Source organism: Lepisma saccharinum, chromosome 2 (assembly GCF_977018435.1).
Source record: "Lepisma saccharinum chromosome 2, izLepSacc3.1, whole genome shotgun sequence".
Classification (NCBI taxonomy): Eukaryota; Metazoa; Arthropoda; class Insecta; order Zygentoma; family Lepismatidae; genus Lepisma; species Lepisma saccharinum.
In genome coordinates, this window is record NC_139230.1 from 168,180,817 (window position 1) to 168,199,747 (window position 18,931).

The 18,931-nt window shown below is 36.8% G+C and overlaps 1 protein-coding gene across 7 annotated transcripts in view; it reads right to left on the minus strand.

Moving 5' to 3' along the window:
• dop (microtubule-associated serine/threonine (MAST) protein kinase dop) overlaps window positions 1–18,931 on the minus strand; it is a 1,057,607-nt gene that overhangs the window by 54,873 nt on the left and 983,803 nt on the right. For 4 of the 7 annotated variants that reach the window (XM_083117695.1, XM_083117694.1, XM_083117696.1 and 1 more), the window contains 4 exons: window positions 9,721–9,823; window positions 6,885–6,948; window positions 6,327–6,405; window positions 4,742–4,905 (listed from right to left, as the gene is read on the minus strand). In XM_083117695.1, coding sequence (XP_082973821.1) covers window positions 4,742–4,905; window positions 6,327–6,405; window positions 6,885–6,948; window positions 9,721–9,823 — 410 coding nt within the window. Of the gene's footprint in view, window positions 1–4,741; window positions 4,906–6,326; window positions 6,406–6,884; window positions 6,949–9,720; window positions 9,824–10,463; window positions 10,647–18,931 lie in introns of all 7 variants that reach the window. The other 3 variants (XM_083117700.1, XM_083117701.1, XM_083117697.1) reach the window with 1 other exon arrangement.

The following is an 18,931-nucleotide window of genomic DNA, read 5'->3' on the forward strand; positions in this document are numbered from 1 at the left end:
TGACTGATCAATGAGATTTCTTCCCTCATTTCAACATTGTGCAGAATTTTTCATCTGATTTTATTTTATTTGGGCAACTGTATGTATGTTCTGTGATAATTGAACAAAAAATGCTATTTTTTGTATCTTACAGTCATATGATTGATTGATTGAGTTGGTGGTTTAAGTCCACTTTGTGCACAGTAAGGCTAATCAGGACTGGACCTACAGTTTAAAGTGGGATCTGAACCACTATATGCCTCCACCGGGAATCAAACCCAGGACCCCTTGATTACAAGGCGACGACACTACCACTGTGCCATCGGGGAGGCACTTACAGTCATATGAAAATGTATTTATAGAGCCATTTATGAATGTAACAGATTTTTGTAGCATTAGATGAACTGAGTAATAAAAACAGCATTAACAGAAATAGTGGGTGAAATATTATCATAATTCCATAAAGTCCAAAACATGATAATTTGTGAAAAAGTTTGCTAATGTTTCAATAACTCGTGGAATTAGTAAATTTAATTTGGTGGTCCACAGGACCACGCCATGCCTTTTGTGTTACAATCTGGCATGATGCCCGTTACGGGTTAATCACACACATTAGTGCCTGAGGTGGAAATTGTTAGAGATATGCTAGTTTGTCTCTCGGGTTTAGCAGGGGGGATGCTTTGCATAATTTTTCCTAGCTGGGAGGGTACATGTATGTTGAATCTAATTTCTAGTATCCACAAGATCACAAGCTATCCCTACTTTAGAAACCACTAAATTCCCTGGCACAACAGCCCATTAAGGATCAAGGTCTGCCAAGCGGGTTTTCATTCGGTGACATGTGGCTAATGTATTAGTAACTACCCATTGCTATGTAGGAGCCCTGTTCTGTTTAAAAGGGTTTCACTACATGGAGATATACAAAATCAAATCTTAATACGCAGAATAGTTTGGAATTCTTCCTACACAAGAAAATCTCCACATGGATTGCATTTGCTGTTATAATAATTATATTTAAGCAGCATGAAAAAGGAGAGAGAAAGAGCAAGTACAGTCCTTCCATACCTACAGAGTGAGTCAAAAGTTGCTCAACACCCTTATAAAATCAAAGCAAGTTGCAGGTGGCAAAACTAAAATGTGTTATGAAGAACAAAAGTTGAACATGTTATAAGTAGGGGCAATCAACTTTGCATATGTCAGTTGGATGGCCACTATCTTGAATTTGATTCAAAATTTGAACATGGGAATAAGGTTAATGTGTGAAAAGTTATGTATAAATGATTATCATTAATTTTTGTCTTTTCTGGGTGTGAGAAAACACTGGAGTGCTTCTAACAAATGAGGAATAAATGCAGTTCATCCTTGATGTTTTGAGAGGAGGGAAGTTGAACGACATTTCAAATACATTTAATCAAAAACTTTGCCACAATGATCCTGTGTCGCATGTGGCAATGGCAAAATTACTACAAAAGTTCTGAGATGTATCACTGAACAGTTCATTATACAGTGTATTCGAAAAGTAACTATACACCTATATAAACATTATTATATGTTGAGGGATTGTATTTTGTGCACTGCGAGTAATGTTTTTTGCAAAGGTTGGTAATCCTGTGTTGTGTGCAGTTTGCTTCCACAAACCAGTTCATGGGAACAATTTCCAACAACTACTGTAAGGTAAGTCGATGTTACGTATTGTTTTTCTTGTGCATGGCAGGGGTATAGTTACTTTTGAATGCCCTGTATCATGTATCACATGAATCTATTCCCACAAATTCAAGATGGTGATATCAATATGACAGCCAGCTGATTGACACACATCAAATCAAAATACATTTCTATTATGTCTACTTTTGCTTTGTACAGACCACTTCGATATATAAGGGTGTTAAGTGACTTTTCAATCACCCTGTAGACATCTGTAATATAAAATAGGTTTGTGGTCAACACAATATGATTACACATCGAACATTGCATGGAATGTACATTGAGATTCTAATAAATGGTCAAGGAAGGGTTCTGAACAGTTCTACTATTTGCGTTCAGTGCTTTCAAACAAGAAACATTTTTGAAAAACTTGCTGCTGGGGCAGATGAAAGCTCTATCAGATCCTTAAATATGATTGCTGCTTTACCAGTAATGTTTGGTCAAACTGTAAGTAATCATACTGCTACTTGCTATTAAGCTTTCCTCTTATACACAGTGTGTTAACAACAAATGTGCATACTTTAATGCAAGGTTACCTAATCTCGAAACAAAATTTTACAGGTATGGAAATACCTGACAAAAAAAAGAAACCTCAATGTGTAACTTAACTAACGTCCATTCAAAACATGCATGCTTACAAATCTTTGCATGCTTACAGGCACCATTTGGTGGGCCTCCCTGGATCAAAAGCATGCAATGAACCCATGTATTTTCCTTTCACTTAGTTATGAACTAATGTTTGTCTAAACATGTCTATCTTTGCCATGCTAATTTTACACAGTACGTTGTCAAGTTGCTTATTTAGAACACGTTGTTCATTATAAAGATAAGTACATGCCTGATTATCCATTGTATGCTGAGGTGTAGGTTTATATAGGACACATTAACTCTAATGATTGTATGCTCATTCCAGGATTATATAGTATACATCACAAAGGTACATAAAGGACTCATCTGTATGGTTCTAATTTCATTTTATAGGCAACATTAAGTATAATGCACCTACTATATATGAACTTCCATGTACGGTGTATGTTTATGGATAATGCAGGGAAAAGGAAGCTTATTTATTGAAGTAAACTATTACTAAGCAAAAGCAACAGGTATATACAAAACTTCTAAAAATAATAATTATAAAAAGAAAAACATGCTTACCTACATTGTGACAATATTTGATAGAAGTGATAGATAGTCATGCAAATAAGAGGAAAGTTAGAGGATGAAGTGTGCTTTATGCTAGTAAACTTCAAATTTGGAAATCATAGATCACCATTCAAAATAATTTTGTATAATTTGATACTTCAGTCATATTTCTAAATTGCCATAAAATTAGCATTCTCTATATTCTATGTTATAAAATAATGTATTATAAAAATTAATGTGTTGACTATTAAATGCAAATTTAAAGCTGTGAAGAATGCCTTATTCTATACGTGCACAAGAAATAAGTAGTTTTTCACAATCAAGAAAATATTTGGCACTGGTATGTTGACTACAACTGTATAATAAATCCTAAATTAGTTTGAAATAAACTACTTACCAAAATATTCTTAAAAATAATTGTTCTTAGACATTACTTAGCACATCTCATTACAACTAATCCTTGAATATAAAAAGAGAACATGAATCTTCAGTTATTCTAATGTTGATAGTATTCCTTTTCACTAGGCAAACATGTGTATTAAAATTTTAAGAGTTTATAATGGGGTTTAATCATAGTTCACTGTGTATGTAGGGCAAAACTAGGAAAAAATTTATATCCTCACAGTAACTTATAAGCAAAATTAGCTATCACATGTAATCACTGAAAGGAATTAGAAAATGTATATATATATAGGTTTTATATGATCCATTTATGCTCGAATGCTGAAATTTCTAACAGTAATTTGTGGTATTTAACATTGTGTAATCTACTTATTGCAACCATTTGGTTTGCTGTCAGATATACTATGCATTGATAGCCTGTTCAATGCATGTTCCATGTGACAATTTCAGAGGTCCTTACTTCAAGAAGGAATAAATGATGCCAGCAGCAAAAAATTGAAGAAATACATGTGCACTCCTTGAAAATGTGACATGTGGTTCATGGCAGTAATGTATGTGCAGGAGAAATTTTATTTTGTATAAAATGTAAAGTCATTTTTCATGTATTTATGTACATGTGAACAGGTAATTTTGGTATCATGGAGAAATTTTGTTCAACAGAAGAACAAATTTGATGAGAAATAAAACACTATTTTACAGTGTTCATTTCGTAATGCTCATCATACGTTGCATGAATTTAGGTTGGGAGCTGCTAACAATTCAATTACTTTAATTACAGTGTTCACTTCAACAAGTGATGAAGCAGTTAAGATTGAGGAAAACCTCTTCTGGAATTAAATATGAGAAAGCCTCTGCAAGACCTGAAGCAAGGAAGGAAGACAAGACTTATTTTGGCTTGTGCAAGGTTGGTTTCACTAACACACACTACTTTTTCCCCAGATTTTGTGGCAGTTATAACATTGCTTATAAGAAAGAGAAGAGCTGCTCCTATTGAAGAAAGGTGGGATAAAGCATGATATTGCTTTAAACTCAGTTATGAAAGTCATCCTTCCTGTCAGTAGCACTACAACATGATATGAAGGCAAAGCTCCAAACTCAAGTGAGAGTGGTATTATCAGCATGATTATTCCTCAGATATAGTCATGTAGAAGAACATAATGGAAGGTTGAGTGGACTGCTGAACCATTTAAATTAAACAATGACAAAACTTCTCAGCATTTCTTGGATAAACATATAAATGTGAATTTATTATATTTATGTTGAAATAATTACAAAAGTCCAAAACTTTAGTTAGTTGGTTACTAGACACTACCTAGTCAGATGTAATTTGTGAACAGTGATGGGAATATTCTAAATGCTACCAAAGAGCATGGTTTCATTTATAAAGCTATGTTTACCTTGAATGATAATTAAGTAAGGTACCTTGTGGAACTAATGTTTTATGACAACATTTCTACCATATATTAAATATGTATGTATCATTTCTATAAATTAACACATGCATTAGAATTACCTTAAACTCCTTGAGCGTGGCCGATGAAGTGGAGAACGCCTTCCCTCCTCCTCAAGGCTTGGATTGCTGTCATTTGAGGAGAAATGACGAGTAAGCATGCGCAGTTCATCAGAAGTTGGTACATTTGGTAACTGGTGTAATCTTTCCTGACTGGAGCATTGTGACTGTAAGGGAAAGCATATATGAAAACAACAATAACAACAAAATATTAAAATTGTATTAGTGTGAAAGTAATGAAATTAAATAGAATGCCACAATTACTGATACTTAAACTGTACATGATTGAAACTAGATATAAAACAATCTATTCCAATTAAAGATACCACATAAAATGATCTCTCCTTCTTTCTAATGTTTAATTTTATTTTGTATGTAGATATTTTATGTGGCACTCTAACAACCACACACATTGTTTATGCTGAATTAATATACTATCTACACAAAACAAATCAGCAGGAGATCATTAGTACATAATCATCCCTAGTTGTTCACTCAGAAAATATATTGTTGAAATAATGATGCCTAACATGCTGTGTTCAACACTCTGCCATGGAGGTCAGCAGGGTATTTAATAGAAAATTGAAATAAAATCAACATGCCAAAAATATGTCAGCAGATCAATATTCATGGTATATGACATTGGCATACATGTTCAAATAGTAGTAAACTCCTACTAAAGGTAACACGATTAAGCCTTGTTTCCATGCTATAAAAAACACAAAAGTTAGTTAGTTCAGTTCTTAGTCTGAAAAAGACCCTGATATAGGATTGAAACATTATATGTATAGTGTTTTATACATAATAAAGATAGCCTTGGTCAGTATCTTTAGTGTTTTTTATCTACAAAAATACATGTCGTCATGCAAGTACTCTTAAGTAGAAAGTTTTTTTTTTTGTGAGGGTATGGTCATCTGTATGCAAAAACTATTAAGGTATATATGTTATTATGGAAAAGGAAATGCAATAACACCATTTCTTTGATAACTGTCTTTTACAATGAATATCATGTGTCCTTGTGATTTCACTGAACCATTACTACACATGAGTTTCTATGTTTTGCATGACGAAAATTCATAAATGATACAACAACTAAATTCAAAGAAACAGGAAGTTTAAGAACAAGAAGTGATGAAGCTATTGTATTATGAGAAAAGAGTGAAGAAAACTATATACAGTCCACGTTATGACATGCTAATTGGAACTAAATTTACAGTTAATGTAGAATAAATAAAGCTGTGCAATGTTACACTACAAGCAAAAGAGCCTGATATCCTCCTAGTTACAAGGCAACCATGCTGGCAACTGCAGCATTGTGGAGGCCCAACAAGGAAACTTTAACAGCATATGAAGCATAGTCTTGCATGTAGGTGGGACATATTAGCATTTGCTATGGAATAACTTGTCTTGAACTTTTATTGTGGGTAATCCTTGTAATTGTGGGAATTCCTGTATCTTTGTACTCAACACAGCATAGACACTCTTGTATCTCTCCATGCTAACCTCTAGGATTTGCTTCAATGACTGAATTTACTGTGCATTATTGAACTTTAAGAATACCCATACAAAACACTTGAAATGTACTCACCGAAACATTTGAACTGCCAGGTGTAGTTCCATACCCTGATGAAGGCAATGAAGCTACAGACCAACGCCTACCATCTCCTCTGCAAAAATTTAGAATAAAATATTTTGGTATAATAGAAACTCTGAATTACTAAACAAACTAAAAGACTTATGAATAGGAGAGTTCAGAAATAATATGAAGTAGTAAAGTCTCTACTTTGAATGTATTCTTCAGTAAGAGGTTATGTAAACAAAGATTGTACATTTTGTATTTTATATGCAAATTGTGGTTTTTACGTCATGCATGGAAAAGTTTAAGATATTTTAAATATTTTCTTGTTGATATGCATCACCATACATATATATATAATAAACTTCATTTATCTGGCAATATTTGCCTACAATTCAAAAACATTGAAATCAATGTTTAACATTAAATCAAAGTGTGATCATATCATTTTGTAGAAAACAATTAAAATAAATGGAAAATTTGAGATGTTAATATCAACAATGCAGATACAGACTTTACAGATTTAATTTTAGTATTTCAAAAATATATTTTTGGACAAAAAAATATTACCTTTTTACGGGTGCGAATGCAAAATGCTGACTTGGTGACATTCGAGGACTTTCGAGAGGGCTTCCTGCAATAAATAAGTTTAAAATAAATACATATTAAATAATTATAAACACCACCAATTTAATGTAAAGAAGCAAGAGCACAGTATCTTAATTATAAATGTATTTTAAGTAAACGTTGAGCATAAAATCCATGGCGCAAGTTCTCCTGGAAGTGTAACATTAGGTGTGACCAAATTACTCACAAAATCAGTGCTCAAAACAAAACACCACCGTTCAAGGAAAAACTAAAAAGGCTTGGTCACATTTTCATGTTTGTATATTAAGTATGAGATTAGTTAATTTACTGATAATGGGATTATCAGAAGATCAGTAGCATGGCATATAATTTTACTGATCTGATGTTTTAATACACTTAAACAGTTTTACAGAAGTTTGCATTTCTATTATTTCAGGACAGCTTTCATGGAAATGAAGAAAAATCGCACATAGAACTAACAAAATGGTGGAAATAAATTGCATATTTAAAAATGTATGAAAGTTAACAAGTATTTTAAAATGCATAACAAGGTGCTTGAATAACAGGAAGTCCATAAAAGCATTATACATCCACCAAGTTGGAAGTCATCACTATTATTTATTTGCTGCCAGGTAAGCTGATAAAAGCTGTACTAAAAAAATGCTCAACTTTTTACACTTGATCTGTACACTATCACCAGTTATCAATATCAGTAATTTTTTATGCCATTTTTTTAACAGTACATGCAAAAAATGTTTAACAGTCCATTCTATATATAGTGTTCAAAATAGGGTCATGTTTTACCAAGACTTGGGACAGAATGGATGAATGAGGGATGTTCAATGCATATTTTGCTACTTGGGGAAAAGATGCCCAATCTTGAGTGCAGGAGTGGCATCTGGTTCAACCCATAGAAGCAACCTAACTCATGACAGCAATTGGGGAGCCACCTCAATATGAAGCAGTGGATTCCAATCCAGAAAGTTACACCAAAGCGAAAAAGGAAATATTTATTCAGTCAAGGAAAGCTGCATAGTAGGCCATTGCCCTCAAAATTACTTGCTTCATAATGCTTCTGAGTGATTTATAAACTAGGAACTATAGGAATCACTGATGCTTTGCCCAATGAAGCAACAAGAAAGGTGCCCAAATCAATTCACAAACTGATTTACCTAATAGTCCTACATACATTTAAGGTAGGCCAATCGTGCACATCGTGCGGTCTCTTCATTGCATTTCCCGAATAAATTGATTATTTGATGTGTTGTTTTAAGTCTGCTTCATGCACAGATAGGCTAATCGGGACTGGACCTAAAGTTTAAAGTGGGATCTAAATCACTGTGCAATGTGGCTCTCGAACCTGGTACCCCTTGATTACAAGGTGACGATGTTACCACTATGCCATTGGGGAGGCCCTACCCTGAAGAAGAGAGCTGTGTGACTTCTCAAAATGTTGGAAACAAGTTTCGATCTAACCTGGCTGGTCACTCAAGAATGTACAAATTATGTTACCAGGAAACCTCCAATTTCATATTTACTATTGTTGGGTCTGTGAGGAATCCTCAAAAGCTTCTGCACTCCTGTGATTTCTAAGAAAACAGGAAGAGAAGGATGGATATTGTGGGGTGTCATGTGAATAGTCAGCAAAGCAAGCTGGTTGACCTTTCAGTTAGTGTGAAAGTAGCTACAAAATGGTGAATGTGGATGAAAATCCTGAGAATCGAAAGGAAGAGCGAAAATCTGATATCCTTTGTGTGTGCAAGTGTCCCACATGAACAGATTCAGTATGAGAACAGTGCTATCTTTCATAAAAGTTGTAGATAAATGGAGTAAAAATAATTAGAAATGGTTGCACAAGTGCGACTGACGGAAAATGCTTGGGGTTGTCCAACAACCTTCACAAAGAAAGGGGAATATCAAACGGCATCTTATTGTTTCACTACAATGGCTGTCTGCAGACAGTACATAGGACACCCATGCACAGGATGGTACTTGAACAGGGAGTTCATTCATTATTGGCTAGAACATCCCCCACTGGTTGATAATTTTTGGCACTTAGGGGGAAGGGTTGATATTATATTTTGAGTTTACATAATGTATGGATTTCTTAAGAGAAGCACAGAGTTTACCACTGAAAATTTTTCAAATACCACACTGGCCTTATGAAATTGAATTGAAAGTCTTGGAGTATCCTTCTCACAGTCCAGATTTGGCACCATTTGATTTTTACCATTTTGGGCTGCTTGGGAGAGGATTTTGATGTGATGAGGATGTAAAGGAAGCGATGGCTGCAGTAGCAGTCTTAAGAATTTTTATTTTGAAGAAGTTTGATTTTTCAGGATTGAAGGGGGGTTCTTCTCTTGAGGTTAAATTATAAATAGTTAGATAGTGGTGGTCATCATCTTGGTATCATCAGGTAGTGCAACGTGAGGAGTAGTGCCTCGATAAAATTTGGACCAAACTTCCCGTACATACTACTCTGTGGTGCTGATACAAGCTTCTAACTAAATGTGTGGCCAAGTAGAAGAATTGTGTAGAAAAGTGATGCAATTTGCAATATAAAAATTGTGGATTTTTTTTTTGATTTACTATCATTGGATCTTTCATTTATTATTAGACTTAACATTTGTCTGTTATCTGTATTCTAACATAGCATATTCTTCTTGAATTCATTGATTGTAAAACGCACTAACACACAGCAAGAGAAGACAACACTGACTCAAATAATTTCACTTATTTACCATATCGGGATGTGCAAGAAAGAACGAAAAGGCAAACAAGTAAACGAGTAACACTGATGAAAAAAAGTAACATTTACCTGATATTGGTGAGTGACATCTTGGCAATGTTGGCGAGGTGGTTGAGATGAAGCTTTTCCTTTGAGCAACTCGACTGCTCCTTCTTGACAGGCTGAGTTCTTTCTGCAAAGGAGGAAAACTTACATTAGAATATAAATACACTGCTTTCTCTCTTATTGAGCAAATAATTAAACCCTTTGTAGCAGAAACTTTGTTCCATTTCAATAAAATCCTCCATAATTGCATTAATACAATCTAAAATTGAACATAATACTGATAAATACAATAGTAAATATAGTTTTGATTATGTGCTTACAGTTGGTGCTTCAACTCAGTTCCTACTCTTATACATTTATATAAAAACAAAAAAGCGAAAACCTTCTGAAATATGTACATTTTTCCACATAATAAACAGATCTTACTTATATAAAGCTAGGTAACCCTTGCTAATTGCATCTTGCCATGAAGGCACATTGGGGGGGGGGGGGGGCTCCAAACATTCAGGATCTCGGCCATTGTGGAGTGATGTGATCATTACCACACTTTGGCAGTCTTCACCCCTCCCCTTTTCCAAGGTACCAATTTACTAGATGCTGGATGAACCCCAGAGAGCCTTCATGCAGGGAGATTGTTGAAAAAAAAATTCCCAGCTGAGAATCGAAACTGGGCCTCCTGCATGACAGTCGGACCCCTTACCATCTGGACATCTTATGTACAAAAACTCTGGTTTACTAAGAATGGGACAGCTGATTCATCAACTTACCTTGAACTGCATAAGGGACGTCACGGAAGGAAGAGGCAAAGTAAGATTGGGGCGGGGTTGACGGAGAGTGGAGTCGCTGACACTACGGGACATGCCCCGTAATAGGACAGCATCCAAACTCTCCCCGCCCCCATTCCGGTCTTGCTGATCTATTCCAGACATACTGCACCCTACATCTTGGTGCTAGAGAAAGAGATAAAACACTGGCTAATACATACACTCACATCAGACACTTTACATTCTGATTACACTCATCACTCAGAGCTAAAATTATATGCGCCTATACCATGTATTATTTATATAAAACACACACACAATGATTATATCATTAAAATTTATTTTCACTGGCATTAATTTCAAGACTGATATATACGTAGAAGTGTAAAGGGACAAATGTCCCAGAAAATATCCGCTGCAGTATTGTCAGATATTGATGGCTTTATATAGGGAAATTAACCTTGTGCTGTCGGTGAATTATGCTTATATTTTAGAAACTCTATGTTCCAGATCTTGCTCGACACTGGGAAACCCAGTACAATCTGAAGAGCTCAACCTATCTTCTAGTTGTACCATACACGGATAAAAGAATTCCAGAAATCACTCACGCCAGGAACCAACTCCAGATCTCCAGCCTGGCGGTCAGACGCCCTGCCGGTTGAACCGCTGCAGTTAATTTTACCCTCCAAAATGCCAAAATTTAATTGAACACCGCGTGGTCACCACAGACTCGCATCGAAAGAGATTACCTTCAATGATGTTCTTGGAATTAACACATTCACGTTCTTGCCTGTTTGTAGAAGCACACGCATGCAACCTCTTTGTTAATAGTTTAAGGAAAACATGAACACACGTCTTTTCAGAGATTCGAACCGAGAATCTCTGGCTTCTCATCGTACCTACAGAGGGATACAAGTGTGTCTACCAAAGGCATTATAATGGGAATAAAGCGAGGCTAGTCACGCACACTACAACCAGAATATATCGAAAAGAGCTTCAACAAGGGGCGAAAGGGAACCTGACAGAAAATTATGAAGCGAGTAAATTTACGGCAATTATGCGAGATTTTATTAAGATAAATCAGTAAAACAAGTTGGAGAAATACGCGTGAGCACGCTATTTGGACAGGTGAGTCAGATAAGCTTTGTATAGCTGTAATGAATGGAGTGGAGTGGAGTAGAGAATATTTAAAAAGGTTTCATGATCCCGAGTATGACTGAAATATAGCTCATTCCCTTCTCGGGAAAAACCAAATCTCATCCAACCCACGCTTTCTTTTGCCGGTGGCTTTTAAGAAATCCCTCATGCACTTTGTTTGCAAACGTGCTAGATATGTTACGTTCCTCTACTCTGGTAAATTTGTAAATATTAATGTAAACTACATCATATCAGTAATCTTTACCTAGATGCTGTAAGCTAGTCATAACTTTCGTATTCAAGCCCATTAAAGTTGTTTTAATTCCATTTTATGCTCAGCCGAACCACCGTGCAATGTGCCTCTACCTGGGAACGAATCCTAGGCCCGTTGATTACAAGTTGGCGGCGTTACCACTATGTCACCGGGGAGTACCTGCAGTCCAGTCTAGTTTACAGTCAGGGGAATAATCAGAGGGTGATGCAACTTAGGGGGCCATAATTATAAGGTCCTACTTAATTGCGACCGTTGTTTCCATGACAATTTATACCAAAAGTTTTCTTGTTTTAAGTCACTTTTATGGTCGGATAGATTAATCGGGAAGGCCACTTCCCACGTTCAACTGAGGTCCTAACTACCAGCATTGTAATTGTTGCTTTGTAAATATACTTACATTATTACAATAATACTTATTATTGTAATAATATATCAGGTAGATATCACCCCTTGGTATGTCTGAAGAAGTCCTACAGTAAAAGCCAATTTGGTTTGATATTTCTCAAATTTCGTAAGTATTATAAGTCCCTGTAATTCCGGACACCAAATCTCGAAGGGGTTTAATCGTATCTCGTTCTCGTCTCGATTTTAAAAGGATCTCGATACCATCCCTATACTTAGTCCTAACCATCAATCGTTCGAAGAATCACAGAGACTCGAACTACGGAGAAAATCCTTCGGTTCTCCTTTTGACAACTTAATTTACAAGCCAACATTTCTGGTTTTAAGTGGAATCGCAGAAACACAAACAATGACATAGCTTGACGAAAGAGAGGGAGAGAAAAAAGAAAGGATTTCAATTTGGGTCTTCTTACCATATGCAGCAAGTTGTTTACAGTGACCGAATCAAAATAAAGCGTTCATTTGTTCAGTGCTTACATTAATTAGCAGGCCATGAACAAGTTTGTCAGCCTCTTAAATCCGGAAAATAAAGAGATATATGGGTTAATAGGCAATTAAGTTTGAAGGGAAACTAGGTCACAAAAACTTATGCAGTGAATAACCGTTAAGTACTAAATCAGCTTATTTAATTATTTACCTTGTACCGCAAACAACACGATAGGTTTTTAACTAAACGGTTGTGGTGTGCTTAACTGTAGTAGAAAGCAGATCCACTGTACAGAGATATGTTTACCTTCGTGTTGTTTTGTCTTACACCTGTGCAAACAGTTTAATGAGTTTCTTGAAGTTGCCACATAAGGTCCACCAAGTGATGATTTGGTATTTTTCAAAAGTATTACACAGGGACCAAAAAATTCAAGCTTGCCCCGAAATACGTATGAATTCAAATTTATGACAATGTTTCCATTTATACGTTATATAATACATCTACGCATCGGTTGTCAATTGGTAATAATGCTAATGAAATGTGTGCATGCTTGTTACAATGTCTGTCACAGAGACAAAAGAATATTTGCACAGAATAATTATGTTTTCCTGCTTACATTTTCTAAATTTTAGAGATATAAATGTTACGGTATGTGTGCAATTCTTCCCTTTCATTTTCACATTTCTTGTAAAAATACTTTGTGTCTCTGATATTTGTCACATCAGAGGAGGGTGATAAAACGGAATTTTTCCTACATTTATAATACTGCCCTTTATGGTTCAGACTAATAAGTGCAATTCTAGCTATAATTCTATAACGCGACCCACTAACCATTATCATTATAAGTCGATACGAAATTTGTTATGCGGTGACACCAGTTTCCCCCTTTTCCTATTTCATGTGACTATGATGGACATAGACTGTTTGTGAATATTTTATTCTAAAGAGTTTTCTTTTAAGAATGGACTATTGGCATTTCACGCAGAATGCACGTATAATTCTCGGTGTCAATTTTTTTTTGTTGAATCTCAAACTTTTGCAATTTTCATAAGCTAAGCACACTGACGAGCAATTCGTATTTTAGTTTCCCACATGACAAAGATGTCTTTCGTACCAATCTGAAACTAATCACAGCATACTTTAAGGAATGTCAAATCAAAATACAGTGGACTCTTTTTAATTTGAACTTAGATAATTCGAATTACTCGGTAAAATTTATCCCCCTTGAATTATACATGTTTTTGTATTCTTGTAATGCTGAATCAAAATCAGCGCTACTTTTCTTTATTTTCAGGATCATAATATACTAGGTAGTAAATACAGCCATGCTGTGCTTCGTTAATTGTCTAGGCACGGGCAGTTCTACGATCTTATTGGTCTGCTAGGGATTGTTATAAACTAGAAGTGTTAGGGACTGTACATCCGTTTCTCATTGCCATAACTTGCATTAAACCATATTAAAATTGCGACTGTCAATTTGCAAAAAACTCTGGATCTCAAATGCTTTTGGATGGAAAATAAAAATTCTACCTTACTGCCCAACAAAATTCTGTTCGTGTAAGCATTATAACTTAAACGACAAAGAAGAGAAAGAGGTCAAGAAAGCAATAAAAAAAATTCCAATCCATCTTCATCCATTTTCCCCACTACTGCAGAAAGTCCATACAAAACGCGCGTGGAAAAGGTTATAACATTTACGCCTGCTTCACTTGATCAAATTTCCTGAACTTTGCTTCGCTCACGTTGCCTGAGTGAACTTCACAATGCGGAAACGACAGCGATCGATGCGGAAGTCGCAAATCGAGAAAGTTATCGCGTAGCTCCGAGATTACACGACAAAGTTTTTAAAAGAGTGCTTTAGACGGCAAACTTCGCATCAGTAGCGTCAATCTCAAAAGCCGATTCGTACCATGTTTCTGTAGGGATTACAGGGATGGGAACTGGAAAAGCCATCGTTACAGGATAGCAAATACAAAGCATGAATACGCTGGTGTGCTAAACTTACGTTTGAGCAATATTTTGACAAACATCTCACATGAGTGGCCGGATATGTGAAAGCCATATTAAATTATCTCCACTAGTTTCTGGTTGATTTACCTACACAAATAAAAAAACGATAAAGTGTAACTTATTCAGAACTAGTTACAAGTACTGGGTGCTATGGTGCAGATGCATCACTGCCGCAGACTGTACAAAGGAAAGAGGAGGTGCTCAGTAGGGAACAACCTAACGTCGATTCATGATATGCACCTTCTACCCATCAAGGGCTTTCGGGTTCGATACCAGTGAAGGCATATAGTGGTTCGGATCCCACTTTAAACTGTAGGTCCAGTCTCAATTAGCCCATCTGTGCATAAAATTGGACTCAAAACAAAATTCAAACAAACAAGTACTGTCTACCCATATGCCGCATTCAAACAAACAAGTACTGTCTACCCATATGCCGCATTAGGTTGTTCCAAAGTTCTTGAAGCAGTTTTGTCCATTCCTTCTTAAGTTCTCTGACAGTCCAAGGCGTTCAACGCATTTTGTATGGGATTTATATCAGTAGAATGTGCTGGCCAACCCATCCGCCGAATGCCTGTTTTAAACAGACCGCCAGCAGCCGCTGTATGATGGAGTGTGGTGTTATTATCCATAAACAGGAACTGTGAGGCGAGAGACACCTTGGAACAGACGAATATGGGGAAGGATTGCCACATTACAGTAGTACGCACCAGTTACAGCACCTCCTTCCAGTATCTGGATTTTCACATAGACAGCAATCGTAATGTGTCCGTACGTAACACAGAAGGCGTCATATTTATCAGTGATGTTTTCGGGGAGTTACCTTCTTCCTACTTCACACCAGACTGGGTGGCATCGAGAATCGCTAAGAGACTAATTTTAGGGAAGAGTAACGTAACCCACTGCCCAATTATCAAGTTCTTATTATCTTTGGACCCCTATAAAGGGTGCCCGATGAACATGCGTTTATAGGGCATAGCGTAATTGCCGTTGGGTAAATAGTCCACCTTTGTGTAGTCACCTGGCCACAGTAAACTGCGATATTTTGACCTATGCTCTTGTTCTCTCGCATATTGTTATTTTGTCGATGCCTCTTGAACTGTGCGGCCGGACGGTGGTCCTTTATGTGGGTGCTTTTGGGTGGAAAACAGTCTCCCGTTGCCATAGGCGAAAACTAAGTCTTTAGGCATACTTATCACAAATTACCCCTTCTGAAGCCTCTCAATTATTCAATCACGAGCGAATGCATCAAGATGCTCTTGTCTCTTAGCACAAAGTAAACAAAATCGACCGCATGCGACACTCATGCACGCGATCCGGTGACTCCTGTTCAACTAACGTAATTGGGCTGCGTCGTAAACCGTACATCACACGACTTTATTACGTACGTTGCTTCGCCCGTTCTTATTAACAGTTTATTACATGCTTGTGTTTTAGTGCTGCTACTACTGCTGCATACAGCTTTACGTTACTCTTTTCAACTTCGTCCTTAACTTTTGCACACCAGATAAGACACAAAGATAAGCGCCAGTGGTAAATGTGGATCTGTGCATCGTGGATGCACATATACAAGATTAAGCCGCACTTTCCAGATTCCACTGGTGGAAGGGCTGGTGCACCGCTGATGCACGCTTCGGCGTTCCGTATTTCATCGGGGCGTACCAAAGCTTTCACCAGGTTAAACCATGACGTAATCGATTTACACCAGCCTCAAGAGCTGGTGCGGCTGGTGAATCAAAATGGCGTCGTCTGCACTGAAGCTTCTTCCGATTCGTGATATGCGTTCTGTAGGCAATAGTACGGAATGTCACGACGGTTTTGTTGCACGGAGGACGAATAAACTGGATGCAGACATAAAATGTCGACATTTTAAATACTATTACTCCTTCACTTGCACGCAAAGTGAAATAAAGTATGCCGATGCAACAAAACATGCGTCCATCTTCTGCTGCAACATTCAGGAATGCATCCATTTGCAAGAATCGATATCTTTACAAAAGAATACCACTTAAATTCGTACTTCACATGCAAAATAAGATGTTAAATGAAAATATATAATATTCATGAAATATCTTCTGTGATTTAGTCACTGATGGTGATTTTTTCCCTGATAAACGCAGATATACGTGCGCATTCCGAATGTAACTTTCACTTCTTTCAGTATGAAGCTTTCCGAATTTCACCGAATTTGACGTCATTTTTGATGCACCAGTCTGATGCACGTTGGTGAATTCTGGAAAGCGCGGAAAGAACACAGTTTTGGGGTAGTTCATAGCGACAAAACGAGGTCCCAAACAAGCAAACCGTTAAGAAAAGTTCATATTGATGATCTCTACACAGTGTGAAGATTTGCCAGTGCTGTACGGCAACACCCTGTATACCGTTGAAGTTGTAAGCTGTGTGTGTGTGCGACTCTCGCCCTCCCAACCGCTTCACATTATTCCCTTTGACATTGCGCTTTCTTCCCGTCCTCGCAATTAACCCTATACACCAAAGAGCGCCATGTGAACAACGCATGAAAGGTCGGCTACTATTTCACGGTCCTCTCCGCGGATAATTCCACATGCTTTAGCACTTTGTCATTTCCTCCGTAACAGGCGTGCCAATTGGGGAGTGGACAATTCCATTACCTTTGCCGCGCTGTGCAAAATTATCATCAGGCGTCCGGTCTCCAAGCGTACAGAATAGCGGGGTCTCCCTTTCACACATAAACGTACCACAAGCCCCGCCTACCGATGCATGACGTCAGAACAAAGGCGATGCTGCTGAAATAAAATAGGCCTCCTGATGGCGTAGTGGTAACGTCGTCGTCTTGTAATCAAGGTCTCCCGGGTTCGATTCCCGGTGGGTGCACATTGAAGAGTGTGTCTGATCCTACTTTAAACTGCAGGTCCAGTCCCGATTAGCTTATCTCACTATAAAGTGGACTTAAAAATAACAAACTTTGGCCACTGGAAATACATGCGCAGCACATGTATTTGCTTAACGTGCACATTGCTTGGCTGTATATTTACCCTGCCACGGGAAATAGAAAGGATGGGTACTGTACTGGATGTTAACCCTTGCCACCGGACGGGTATTAGCAACCTTTTCTAATTGGTAACCACGATTTTAAATTTTGATTTTTAAAAATAAAACCACTCCCTTCTTTGATGGAAAAAATAATTTAATCGATTTATTACGAGCTCTTAAAACCGAAAGAATGGACATAATAATAAAAGTTTCTAGTAATATGCACATTAAAAAATTAAAAAATTCAAAAAAGGAATTCAACCTTTTCTTTCTGCTACCTCTGAGGCAATATCACGCTGATATGAGTAATATTAATACATTAAAATATATTACAATCAAACGAAGAAGCTGTAAATCGTTGGATAAACTTCAACGGAGTCCATTTCAGCATCTTCTGATTAAGCTCAGATATCGAGTAGTGCAGATAAAATTAACCTATCGATACTATCGCGCCAAGACCACTAACGCCACACTGAGCACGATTCCCATTAAACAAATTGTCGATAATATCAACTTGTATAGTAACAGATAGGAGGAAAACAACAAACGAAATTTCCCAACTGAATTTACACAAGACTATGGTCAATAAAAGAGAATTGTTTGTTACTCAAAATTCTCTAAGAGCATCCTTTACAATAAGTACCCTTTCTATTAATTTTCCTCTGAAATTTATTACTGTAGGAAGTATTTATCCAGCTGTTTGCACCACCTACTCAAGTCTATTCAATACCTTTTCCTGATGTTGAAAGCGCCCACGCCACATCAAGGGTACACGATTCTTGCAATAGATTATATTAACACGCCTACACAAGTAGGCAAAATGAAATAATGGGTAGCACAGCGAAAATTCCACCTAGACGATGGGGAAATATTGACTCTGATATGAATCCAAAATATGCAAGATATCTGATTCATGCAAAATTTCTAAAATATATTAACATATATTGAGAGCTAATTAATACAGTTCGCATTCCTATGACCTAAAACTGAGAAATGTGCAGGCGTTTGTCTTAAATGTCACCAAAATATGGCCTAAATAACTGAAAATTAGCATCTAACCCAGTATACCTTAATTAAGAATTTTACAAAATCACTGCTTTTGTAGGAAAGTGTCCTTTACATGTTGTTTACCCTGTAAAGGGATAAAATGAATTCATACTTTTTAGGGCGAAGAAAAACGTTTACTCTCATGCTTTGTTTCACAGCACATTC